At 46.8% G+C, this 12,809-nt stretch overlaps 1 protein-coding gene across 1 annotated transcript in view; it reads left to right on the top strand.

Annotated features, from left to right (window-relative positions):
- The window catches only part of GFRA4 (GDNF family receptor alpha 4), a 408,185-nt gene that overhangs the window by 387,340 nt on the left and 8,036 nt on the right, over window positions 1-12,809 (top strand). The window contains exon 6 of the mRNA XM_075855772.1: window positions 10,220-10,329. Within this exon, the coding sequence (XP_075711887.1) occupies window positions 10,220-10,329 (110 nt within the window). The remainder of the gene's footprint in view (window positions 1-10,219; window positions 10,330-12,809) is intronic.

Genomic DNA, 12,809 nt, shown 5'->3' with positions numbered 1-12,809 from the left:
CAGTAACCTACAATATTTAGTGCATGTGCATTCAAAGAAATTTCTTTGCGCATGCGCATCAACAGTAAGTTAATTCTGCCTGCGCTTTCAAATACTATTAATTGTGCCGGCGCAAAAAAAAAATACTTTAGCTATTCTGATTCTGCTTGACTTCGGCCATACACCCGGGTTCGAGGCATGCTGTTGGTTTAAAGCCTCCTCAATGCCCGCCCCGTTCTTTCTTTGATTACGTCTCAATGCCAACCCCCTTTTTTATTTTCGTTCATTTTATCCCTCAGTGCCCACGCGTTATTCCTCAGTGCCGTTATCCCTGTAGATAACATTGTTGCGGGGCGTGCGGGCACTGAGGGATAACATGAATGAAAATAAAATAGGGCTGGCATTGAGGCATAATCTAAGAAAGAACGGGGGCAATAAAATATATTTTATGCAAAATAATAACTTTTATTGTTTGTTTTTTTTTAAATCCCATTAAGGGATAATATTATTTATAACATTTATTTTTTGCTTGTAATGTATTAGCTTACTCCTGTATGCTAATACATTACACTGTGTCACTATGACACAGGCTGCTGATCGGGCAGCACATAGTGTGCCCGAACAGCAGGCAAACGGAACAGACAGCCCTGGGGTCCTTTGTAGGTCCCCAGGGCTGACTGCAGAGGGATTCCCCGGTGTTTGATCGTATCACCGGATCGTATCACCGGATCAAAGGGTTAAACAGCTGGGGTCCGAATGTTTTCCGACCCCAGGTGTGTTCAGGGGGCTCCTCTGAGAACAGGAGTTGTTAGTTACAGCTCCTGCTTAGAGGATGAGCGCTCACACGAGCGCTCCTCAGCCTCAACTACAGCGACGCCAAAACACGTCGCTGTAGACTAAGGACATGCACCGCCTGACGTCAAAAGACGGTGGGCAGTCGGAGACGAGTTAAATATATCAAATTGTGAAAACTATAGTCAGGGGCCAATAATATAACAAGACAGAAGCATTGCAATGATTAAAAAAAAAAAAAAAAAAGGAGTGGAAAACCCCTTTAATAGGAGTACAAATATGGCAGACCTGGCTGCCATGACAACCATTGGCACCCCACAATCGCATCGCGGGGCAATGGGTTGACCAAGGGGGCCGCCCCCTATTTATACTGGCGTAGATGCCACCGTCGCTGTTAACCATGCCATCTAAGTGGTTAAAAGTCCGGGATGGGAGTTATTTGAGATCCCCACCATTGCAGTGAGGTGTTGGCTGTCACATACAGCAGACATCCGCTAAGTACAGAGCCTGCTCCATACTATCCCTTCTGGCTATGACCTAACTATACGTCAAGTATTGGGGAGGCTAATATGTGGCAGAAGAGGTGATGATGCCGATACATGGAGATACCTTTGAACTACAAGTCATGGTTGGAAAAATATTTTTGCATGTTTAAATCCAACAAGTGTAATGCCCCCCCCCCCCCCCCCCAAGACGTTACTTGTGAGATGATGTGCAGTAAATGTATTTTATGACATTTTTGCACTGTTGGGTACTGTAAAATAACAAATGTGATGTTACAATGCACCGTGTTACAGCCTATGCAGGAGGGGCTTAGACTAAGAAGTTTCCAGTAGGTGGGAGGAGCTTAGGAGATAGAGGGGGGGTCCGCGTCCAGTCAGAGTGGCAGTTGGAGTTTGGTGGCAGTTGGAGTTTGGTGGCAGTTGGAGTTTGGGGGCAGTTGGAGTTTGGTGGCAGTTGGAGGCAGTTGACAGTGAGTAGTGACCAGTTCTGCTGGGACCACATTTCAGTGAAGCCCCTGAGAACAGGCAGAGCAGAGGAAAGATAAAAGAGAGAGAAAGAGACGGACATTACAGCACAAGAGTCTCTCCATGAAGCAGAGTAACCTCAGGGACTGGATTCAGGGCCAGAAAGCCTGACAGGACTAAGAGGTTCTGTTCTGGGTCAGGAAGCCCTACACAACTTATACTCCAGGTTCAACCACGGGTAGCCAAGGAGTGAAGGAGTGAACTACTGAAGGGAAGGAGCTGCCATCCTTGTACTACGCTGTGTTCTAGATTATCACAGTCCCGTGTACCTCCATTTTGTGTGGACTTGTTACTAACATTGCACAACCAAGTAAAGTCTGCTGCAAGCTGAGACTGTTATACTGTCTTATTTGGCACCTTCAACATCAAGGACACCCCCCAAAACACCATCAGGACAAGAGCAGACACAGGGAGTGTCCCGGGGGATATTTAGAGACTACCATCCTCATTTACCCAGTGCAAACCCCCTCATGACTAGCTGTGAGCGGGCCCTGAGAGAAAGGGAAGGCCTGTTAGCCACCGTGATCCACACTGAGAGCCGTGCTGGTTGCCAAATTGTGGGCCAACGCCTTTCCCATTGCTTCTCGGGTCACCCGCTCGCTCGCTAGACATGCTGAACCTTTCTTTCCCCCAACAGCAGAACAGAGGTGGACACAGACCACCGAGGGCCCCTATGCAAAAACAGTATATTGGCCCCTGGCATAGAGCACCCTATTATTTCTCTCTAATAATCCACTAGTAATGCATTAGCTCAGTCTATTACATGGAAATTGAGACACAATAGGAAACTGCTTTTAAGGTTGCAGTTGGCCCACTTACCCCTACCGGGCCCCTGTGCAGCTATACAGGTTAGACATATGGTAGGAGAACAACAGAACTGCCCCCGTACACAGTCGTACACATTTTCCAATACTTGCTGATATACAAAGGTCAGATAGTTTGTGTGAGTTTTCTCGAACCTTTGATTACCATGTGTAATTAGTTGTCGACCATTTGCCTGTCTGTCATCATAGGCTCCAAAGATGCAAATGTCATATATTATGAGGGTTGTCACCTAACCTCATTAATATTTGCATCCTTCGTGAGCTAGGGTGGTTATCCATAATATTCCTTGGGGTCTAGTGGGCTCTGGGGGGGGGGGGGTTAAAGTGAAAAGGCAGTTCGAACTGGGTTGGTTGGGATGTTAATTATGTTAATTAGGATGTCCCAGATAGTCAAGGGTGGATAAGGGTTAAAGGCATGTTCTAGCGAGAAATATATCACCTCTTCACTGGATACACGATAAATGTTAGATCGCTACAATGGTGGACCTCATTCCCTTCCATGGAGCAGTTTTCAATACGCTGTTTCCCCGACTCCCATTGAGTTCATATGGAGCGGCAGCGCGAATACTCAACCACCGCTCCATACAAACTCCTCCTCACCACGGATATGTGTAGGGGTTACCGAGGTTCTATTGATTAGTGGTGGTCCCAGAAGTTGGATCTAACATCTACCACCCATCCAGCAGATTAATATTTCTTCCTAGATTACCCCTTTAATTATAATATCCCTGTGGTCCAGTGGTTTATCACCTCTCCAGGGCTATCCCTGCGACCTGTGACAGAAAGCTACCCAGGTGTCCCTGTGACCAGCCAGATCTCTCATTGTACCTATCCTGGGGAAGGCCGTGTGGTACTTGGGGCACATGTCCCGGATGCCCACACCTGGAGAGTAAGCTAAAGAATCATGCCCCCTCATAACAAGTCCTCTTTAAAGTATTGTGGAAAGTTCCCCAAATCTAGAGAGAAACTTTTTTTCTATTGAACGGCGTTCGCACTTTATCAGTTCTCTCCACTGCGTGTACTGGGAAACCTGATTAGGAGAGTTTATCCGTGTGTCCTACCGCTGTCATAACCAGCTACTCCAAAGAAAGATACAGATCTCATTGCCTCTACTTGTGAGAGTGATATTCCTCCAATGATTAATTCTGAAGCGTAAAATGGTTTTCTTCTGCCTTCTCTTTAGTAGATATAGGATATTGTAAAAATAAGACCTCTGCTTCTTAAAGGGATTTCTTAGATGGTGGGATCTATCACTGCTTAATAAAACTTCCGTGAACCCTATCAAAGTTGTAACAGTATTGATTATATTTGCCATATTGGTTGTCACACGGGCTATTTTTATCCGTTTTTCGGGCCGTATACGCCACGTAAAATGGCTAAAAGTGAGGGTGCTGAACGCCTCCGCACATCTCCCCATTAATTTCAATGGGAAAAACAGAGTTCCGTTCCCACGGGGCATTTTTACACAGCCGTTTTTAAAAACGACCGCGTGAAAAAACGCCTTGGAAAAAGAAGTGCATGTCACTTCTTGAGCCGTTTTTGGAGCTGTTTTTCATTGACTCAATAGAAAAACCGCTCCAAAAACGCCGTAAAAAATGCAAGTTGCTTAAACGGCTAAAAATCAGGAGCCATTGACCCTTGAAAACAGCTCCGTATTTTCAGCCGTTTTTTGTTAAGCGTGTGAACATACCCTAATACTTCCTGTCCGCAGTTGTAGCACAGGCCACAGTTTATGTATGGCTCCTGATTATACAGTTAGGTCCAGAATTATTTGGACAGTGACACAAGTTTTGGCATTTTTGCTGTTTACCAAAACATATTGAATATACAGTTATATAATCAATATGGGCTTAAAGCGCGGACTCTCAGCTTTAATTTGAGGCTATTCACATCCTAATTTTAGGAAGGGTTTAGGAATTACAGTTCTTTAATATGTAGCTGCCTCTATTTCAAGGGACCAAAGGTAATTGGACAATTATCTCAAAAGCTATTTAATGGGTTGATCCATCATCAATTAAGCAAGTAAAAGGTCTGGAGTTGATTCCAGGTGTGGCATTTGCGTTTGGAAGCTGTTGCTGTGAACCCACAACATGAGGTCAGAGGAGCTCTCAATGCAAGTGAAACAGACCATCGTTAGGCTGAAAAAAATTAAGAAATCCATCAGAGAGAAGCACAAATGTTAGGAGAGGCCAAATCAACAGTTTGGTACATTCTTGAAAAAAAAAAAGAGCACACTGGTGATCTCGTGAACTCCAAAAGTCTGGACGTCCCCAGAAGACAACCGTGGTGGATGATCGCAGAATCCTTTCCATGGTGAAGAAAAACCCCTTCACAACATCTACCCAAGTGAAGAACACTCTCCTGGAAGTCGGTGGATCAGTATCTAAGTCTACAATAAAAAGAAGACTTCATGAGAGCCAATACAGAGGGTTCACCACAAGGTGCAAACCATGAATCGGCCTCAAAAATAGAAAGGCCAGATTGGACTTTACCAAACATAGTCAGATTCAACCAAATGCAGCAGGTTGATTGGACGTCGCTTCACAGGACAGATGGAGAATGACCCAAAACCTACTGCGAAAGCAACCTAGGAGTTTTCTAAGGCAAAGAAATTGAATAGTCTGCATTGGCCGAGTCAATCACCAGATCTTAATCCGATCGAGCTGCATTTCACTTGCTGAAGACAAAACTTAAGGCAGAAAGACCCACAAACATTCAACAAGACGCTGCAGTAACGGCCGAGCAAAGCATCACAGAGGAGGAAACCCAGCGTGTGGTGATGTCCATGGGTTCTAGACTTCAGGCCATCATTGCTGCACAGGATTCTCTACAAAGTATTAAAAAAAAAAACGTTATTTCCGGTAATGTTAATTTGTCCAATTACTTCTGAGCCCCTGAAATGAGGAGGTTGTATAGAAAAATGGTGGCAATTCCTAAACGTTTCACAGGATATTTTTGTTCAACCCCTTGAATTAAACCTGAAAGTCTAAACTTCAATTACATCTCCGTTGTTTCATTTCAAACCCAATGTGGTGGCAGCGGAACCCAAATCATGAAGATTGTGTCACTGTCCAAATAATTCTGGACCTAACTGTGTATATATATCACCAGCGCGCTCTATAAAAAGAGTGGTACATTAAAAAAGTGTAATTTTGAACAGCATACCTCTATAGAACAAGATAAATGACCCCCTAACAAGACAAACAGACCAGCTGCCGGCTCATTACTTAAAGTGCAATGTGTTTTCAGCTACTGAGACATGGGACGGTCACTAGAGGGGGGGCATTATGTTACCTGTGTGTAGTCCTGTCTCCTCTATGTAGGACAGTCACTAGAGGGGGGGCATTGTTACCTGTGTGTAGTTCTGTCTCCTCTATGTAGGACGGTCACTAGAGGGGGGTGCATTATGTTACCAGTGTGTAGTCCTGTCTCCTCTATGTAGGACGGACACTAGAGGGGGGGGCATTATGTTACTTGTGTGTAGTTCTGTCTCCTCTATGTAGGACGGTCACTAGAGAGGGGGGGCATTATGTTACCTGTGTGTAGTCCTGTCTCCTCTATGTAGGACGGACACTAGAGGGGGGGGCATTATGTTACCTGTGTGTAGTTCTGTCTCCTCTATGTAGGACGGTCACTAGAGGGGGGGGCATTATGTTACCTGTGTGTAGTTCTGTCTCCTCTACGTAGGACGGACACTAGAGAGGGGGGGCATTATGTTACCTGTGTGTAGTTCTGTCTCCTCTATGTAGGACGGTCACTAGAGAGGGGGGGCATTATGTTACCTGTGTGTAGTTCTGTCTCCTCTATGTAGGACGGTCACTAGAGAGGGGGGGCATTGTTACCTGTGTGTAGTTCTGTCTCCTCTATGTAGGACGGTCACTAGAGGGGGGGCATTATGTTACCTGTGTGTAGTTCTGTCTCCTCTATGTAGGACGGTCACTAGAGGGGGGGCATTGTTACCTGTGTGTAGTTCTGTCTCCTAAATGTAGGACGGTCACTAGAGGGGGGGCATTGTTACCTGTGTGTAGTCCTGTCTCCTCTATGTAGGACGGTCACTAGAGAGGGGGGGCATTATGTTACCTGTGTGTAGTTCTGTCTCCTCTGTGTAGGACGGTCACTAGAGAGGGGGGGGCATTATGTTACCTGTGTGTAGTTCTGTCTCTATGTAGGACGGTCACTAGAGGGGGGGGGCATTATGTTACCTGTGTGTAGTTCTGTCTCCTCTGTGTAGGACGGTCACTAGAGAGGGGGGGGCATTATGTTACCTGTGTGTAGTTCTGTCTCTATGTAGGACGGTCACTAGAGGGGGGGGGCATTATGTTACCTGTGTGTAGTTCTGTCTCCTCTATGTAGGATGGTCACTAGAGGGGGGGCATTATGTTACCTGTGTGTAGTTCTGTCTCCTCTATGTAGGACGGTCACTAGAGAGGGGGGGGGGCATTATTTTACCTGTGTGTAGTTCTGTCTCCTCTATGTAGGACGGTCACTAGAGAGGGGGGGCATTATGTTACCTGTGTGTAGTTCTGTCTCCTCTATGTAGGACGGTCACTAGAGGGGGGCATTATGTTACCTGTGTGTAGTTCTGTCTCCTCTATGTAGGACGGTCACTAGAGGGGGGTGCATTATGTTACCTGTGTGTAGTTCTGTCTCCTCTATGTAGGACGGTCACTAGAGGGGGGCATTATGTTACCTGTGTGTAGTTCTGTCTCCTCTATGTAGGACGGTCACTAGAGGGGGGGGCATTATTTTACCTGTGTGTAGTTCTGTCTCCTCTATGTAGGACGGTCACTAGAGAGGGGGGGCATTATGTTACCTGTGTGTAGTCCTGTCTCCTCTATGTAGGACGGACACTAGAGGGGGGGGGCATTATGTTACCTGTGTGTAGTTCTGTCTCCTCTATGTAGGACGGTCACTAGAGGGGGGGGGCATTATGTTACCTGTGTGTAGTTCTGTCTCCTCTATGTAGGACGGACACTAGAGGGGGGGGGCATTCTGTTACCTGTGTGTAGTTCTGTCTCCTCTATGTAGGACGGTCACTAGAGGGGGGGGGCATTATGTTACCTGTGTGTAGTTCTGTCTCCTCTATGTAGGACGGTCACTAGAGGGGGGGGGCATTATGTTACCTGTGTGTAGTTCTGTCTCCTCTATGTAGGACGGACACTAGAGGGGGGGGCATTATGTTACCAGTGTGTAGTCCTGTCTCCTCTATGTAGGACGGTCACTAGAGAGGGGGGGCATTGTTACCTGTGTGTAGTTCTGTCTCCTCTATGTAGGACGGTCACTAGAGGGGGGGCATTATGTTACCTGTGTGTAGTTCTGTCTCCTCTATGTAGGACGGACACTAGAGGGGGGGGCATTCTGTTACCTGTGTGTAGTTCTGTCTCCTCTGTGTAGGACGGTCACTAGAGGGGGGGCATTATGTTACCTGTGTGTAGTTCTGTCTCCTCTGTGTAGGACGGTCACTAGAGGGGGGGCATTGTTACCTGTGTGTAGTTCTGTCTCCTCTATGTAGGACGGTCACTAGAGAGGGGGGGGCATTATGTTACCTGTGTGTAGTTCTGTCTCCTCTATGTAGGACGGTCACTAGAGGGGGGCATTATGTTACCTGTGTGTAGTTCTGTCTCCTCTATGTAGGACGGTCACTAGAGGGGGGGCATTATGTTACCTGTGTGTAGTCCTGTCTCCTCTATGTAGGACGGTCACTAGAGTGGGGGGGCATTATGTTACCTGTGTGTAGTTCTGTCTCCTCTGTGTAGGACGGTCACTAGAGGGGGGGCATTGTTACCTGTGTGTAGTTCTGTCTCCTCTATGTAGGACGGTCACTAGAAAGGGGGGGGCATTATGTTACCTGTGTGTAGTTCTGTCTCCTCTATGTAGGACGGTCACTAGAGAGGGGGGGGGGGCATTATGTTACCTGTGTGTAGTTCTGTCTCCTCTATGTAGGACGGTCACTAGAGGGGGGCATTATGTTACCTGTGTGTAGTTCTGTCTCCTCTGTGTAGGACGGTCACTAGAGGGGGAGGGGCATTATGTTACCTGTGTGTAGTTCTGTCTCCTCTATGTAGGACGGTCACTAGAGAGGGGGGGCATTATGTTACCTGTGTGTAGTTCTGTCTCCTCTATGTAGGACGGTCACTAGAGAGGGGGGGCATTATGTTACCTGTGTGTAGTTCTGTCTCCTCTATGTAGGACGGTCACTAGAGGGGGGGCATTGTTACCTGTGTGTAGTTCTGTCTCCTCTGTGTAGGACGGTCACTAGAGAGGGGGGGCATTATGTTACCTGTGTGTAGTTCTGTCTCCTCTATGTAGGACGGTCACTAGAGAGGGGGGGCATTATGTTACCTGTGTGTAGTTCTGTCTCCTCTATGTAGGACGGTCACTAGAGAGGGGGGGCATTATGTTACCTGTGTGTAGTTCTGTCTCCTCTATGTAGGACGGTCACTAGAAAGGGGGGGGCATTATGTTACCTGTGTGTAGTTCTGTCTCCTCTATGTAGGACGGTCACTAGAGAGGGGGGGGGCATTATGTTACCTGTGTGTAGTTCTGTCTCCTCTATGTAGGACGGTCACTAGAGAGGGGGGGCATTATGTTACCTGTGTGTAGTTCTGTCTCCTCTATGTAGGACGGTCACTAGAGAGGGGGGGGGGGCATTATGTTACCTGTGTGTAGTTCTGTCTCCTCTATGTAGGACGGTCACTAGAGGGGGGGCATTGTTACCTGTGTGTAGTTCTGTCTCCTCTGTGTAGGACGGTCACTAGAGAGGGGGGGCATTATGTTACCTGTGTGTAGTTCTGTCTCCTCTATGTAGGACGGTCACTAGAGAGGGGGGGCATTATGTTACCTGTGTGTAGTTCTGTCTCCTCTATGTAGGACGGTCACTAGAGGGGGGGGCATTATGTTACCAGTGTGTAGTCCTGTCTCCTCTATGTAGGACGGTCACTAGAGAGGGGGGGCATTATGTTACCTGTGTGTAGTTCTGTCTCCTCTATGTAGGACGGTCACTAGAGAGGGGGGGCATTATGTTACCTGTGTGTAGTTCTGTCTCCTCTATGTAGGACGGTCACTAGAGAGGGGGCATTATGTTACCTGTGTGTAGTTCTGTCTCCTCTGTGTAGGACGGTCACTAGAGAGGGGGCATTATGTTACCTGTGTGTAGTTCTGTCTCCTTTATGTAGGACGGTCACTAGAGAGGGGGGGCATTATGTTACCTGTGTGTAGTTCTGTCTCCTCTATGTAGGACGGTCACTAGAGAGGGGGGGCATTATGTTACCTGTGTGTAGTTCTGTCTCCTCTATGTAGGACGGTCACTAGAGGGGGGGGGCATTATGTTACCTGTGTGTAGTTCTGTCTCCTCTATGTAGGACGGTCACTAGAGGGGGGGGCATTATGTTACCTGTGTGTAGTTCTGTCTCCTCTATGTAGGACGGTCACTAGAGAGGGGGGGGCATTATGTTACCTGTGTGTAGTTCTGTCTCCTTTATGTAGGACGGTCACTAGAGAGGGGGCATTATGTTACCTGTGTGTAGTTCTGTCTCATCTATGTGGCATACATTTATGCAGGGATATTTATGGCTTTTTTTTCTTTTCTCTCTTCAGGTCCCGTTTAGCCGCTTTCCAAATGGACTGTCAGCCATCAGCGCAGTCTGTGACAGGATGTGAAAGGGAGAACCATGCCGCTTGTCTTATGGCGTACACGGGGATTATAGGTAATGTGTTATCCAAGTACTTGTACAGTTGTACAGTGAGGAATATGTTGTTTAACTCTTTAGGGCCACATTATTTATCAACTGAGATGGTCCTGAGCCACCGAACAAATCAAGGTCATGGGATCAATACTAAACTCCATAGTGGAAATATATTTCAGTTGGGGCTGGAAACACATTGCATTTGAGAAGCATTTATCTCTTATAGGCCTTTCCTTTTATAAGTAGAGGGACTATGGGCCACCTTTGACAATGGTCCCTCAGCATCAACACCGAGCTTAAAAATCTGACCTGGATATGCATGGGTGTAGCTGTTTTTTCAGGACCTGGAAGACCCTTTTAAGAAGTGAAAAAGATGCCAGAAAGCAGAAGAAATAGATAAGAAGTCCCATACTTAAAAAAGAATTTTCCAAATGGACCTACCCATCTCAGAACGAAGCTGCCCCACCACTAAAGGGTATATACCAAATAGACAGCCAAAGGCGCCTATGAAGGAAAGGGGCCCAAGTTGAGTTTCCCTGTCCTTTTTCCTTTGGTAGTGTGCACCGACATAAGTGTCCATATCTATAGTGACCTTCACATTATTAAATTAAGGAAGGGGAAAGCAGCCTGATGGGTAGGAGGATACAAGCTGGGTATGAGCATGGCATGGTGGCATGAAGCAGCATCGGTATGGAGGGCCATTTTGGTTTTGCTATGGGGCTCACTTCTCCTTAATGTCTGCCCCTGTCAACATTGGTTGGGTTAAAGGGGTTGTCCAGGTGGAACGACTTTTGTCGTCAAATTTCTTCCTATATTTGAGTCTATTTTTCTCATCAAGTTGTTCTATAGAATTAACCCTTGCTGCTGTTTGGAATTGGAAGCCTATAAGACAGTGACTGCTCCGCACAGCTCAATGCCAACTATGCAGAATCACCCGCAGGAAGGATTTGTATTTGAGCTGATAATCTCCGCTGATATAAGCTGCCCTGTAGTTCAACCCGAAGCTGCAAACAACTGCTGCTGCCAGACTAAGCCCCGGCAGAGAGCGGCTAATGCCGGCCTGCTGTATGACGGGTGCATGAATTACTTGTAACATTACACCCCGTCCGCTGCTGTTTACTGTACCAGTAAATGTTAGGGAACAACCTTGGAGTCTCTTGTATGTTGCATGTATGAGAAGAAGGAGATGTATGAAGACAAGCTACCCAGCCACTCAGAATGACCATCTGACTCATCACTATGATAGAGAGCGCTGTAGAGGGGGTTTCTACTCACTCTAGCCAAGCTTTTCATGGTTACTGGATGATGTTTACATTAAAACTTGTGCATCTAGGATGGGTTATGAGCTGCCTGAAGTATTCAATCACTTATTGTCTTCTGTGTCCTCCAAATAAAACATTTCCAACATCCAATCCTTCCTCTCACATAACAACGAAAATGTTTGTACATGCCGTGTTCATATCCCACCATGACGACTGTAACACCCTCTAACAGATGTACACCTCTCGATTCTCAACTCAATGCTGCTCAGCTCCTCCACCTATTCATTTCTTCCTCCACCTCTCCTCCCACTCCTCCATCTCTCCTCCTTTTATTTTTCCACTTCTACTTTATTTCTCCACCTTCTCCTTTCACCCCTCCATCTCTCATCTAGATCTTCCACCACCCTTCTTGCTCCCTCACCTCCACTCTCGTTCCTCCACCTCTCCTTTCCTCTCGTTCCTCCACCCACCCTCTTGTTCCTCCACCTCTCCCTTTCTCCACTTGTTCTCTTGTTCCTCCACCTCCCCTCTTGCTCCTCCACATCTTTTGTTCCTCTACCTCTCCTCTGGTACCTCCACCTCTACTCTCGTTCCTCCACCTCTCCTTTCATTCCTCCACCTCTCCTCTCATTCCTCCACCTCTACTCTCGTTCCTCCACCACTCCTTTCATTCCTCCTCCTCTTCTCTCACTCCTCCTCTCCTCTCGTTCCTCCACCTCTCCTCTTGTTGCTCCACCTTTCCTCTTGTTTCCCCACATCTTCTCTCGTTCCTCCACCTCGGCTCTCATTCATCCATCTCTTCTCTAGTTTCTCCACCTCTCCTCTTGTTCCTCCACCTCTTCTCTAGTTCTTCTACCTCTCCACTCGTTCCTCCACTTCTCCTCTCGTTCCTCTACCACTCCTCTCGTTCCTCCACCTTACTCTCATTCCTCCAGCTCTCCTCTCGTTCCTCCACCTCTCCTCTCGTTCCTCCACCTCTCCTCTCGTTCCTCCACCTCTCCTCTCGTTCCTCCACCTCTCCTCTCGTTCCTCCACCTCTCCTCTCTTTCCTCCACCATTCCTCTCTTTCCTCCACCATTCCTCTCATTCTCTTATCTCCTTTCGTTCCTTCTTTTATATTTCCTTTTACACCTAACTGGACACTGTCTAAGCAGCTGATAATCCTGCATAATGCAACTATATATATATATATATATATATATATATATATATATATATATATATATATATATATATATA

This window comes from Rhinoderma darwinii, chromosome 1 (genome assembly GCF_050947455.1).
Source record: "Rhinoderma darwinii isolate aRhiDar2 chromosome 1, aRhiDar2.hap1, whole genome shotgun sequence".
Classification (NCBI taxonomy): Eukaryota; Metazoa; Chordata; class Amphibia; order Anura; family Rhinodermatidae; genus Rhinoderma; species Rhinoderma darwinii.
Note: the sequence above shows the minus strand (reverse complement) of the source record. Positions and strands in the feature narration are given on the sequence as shown.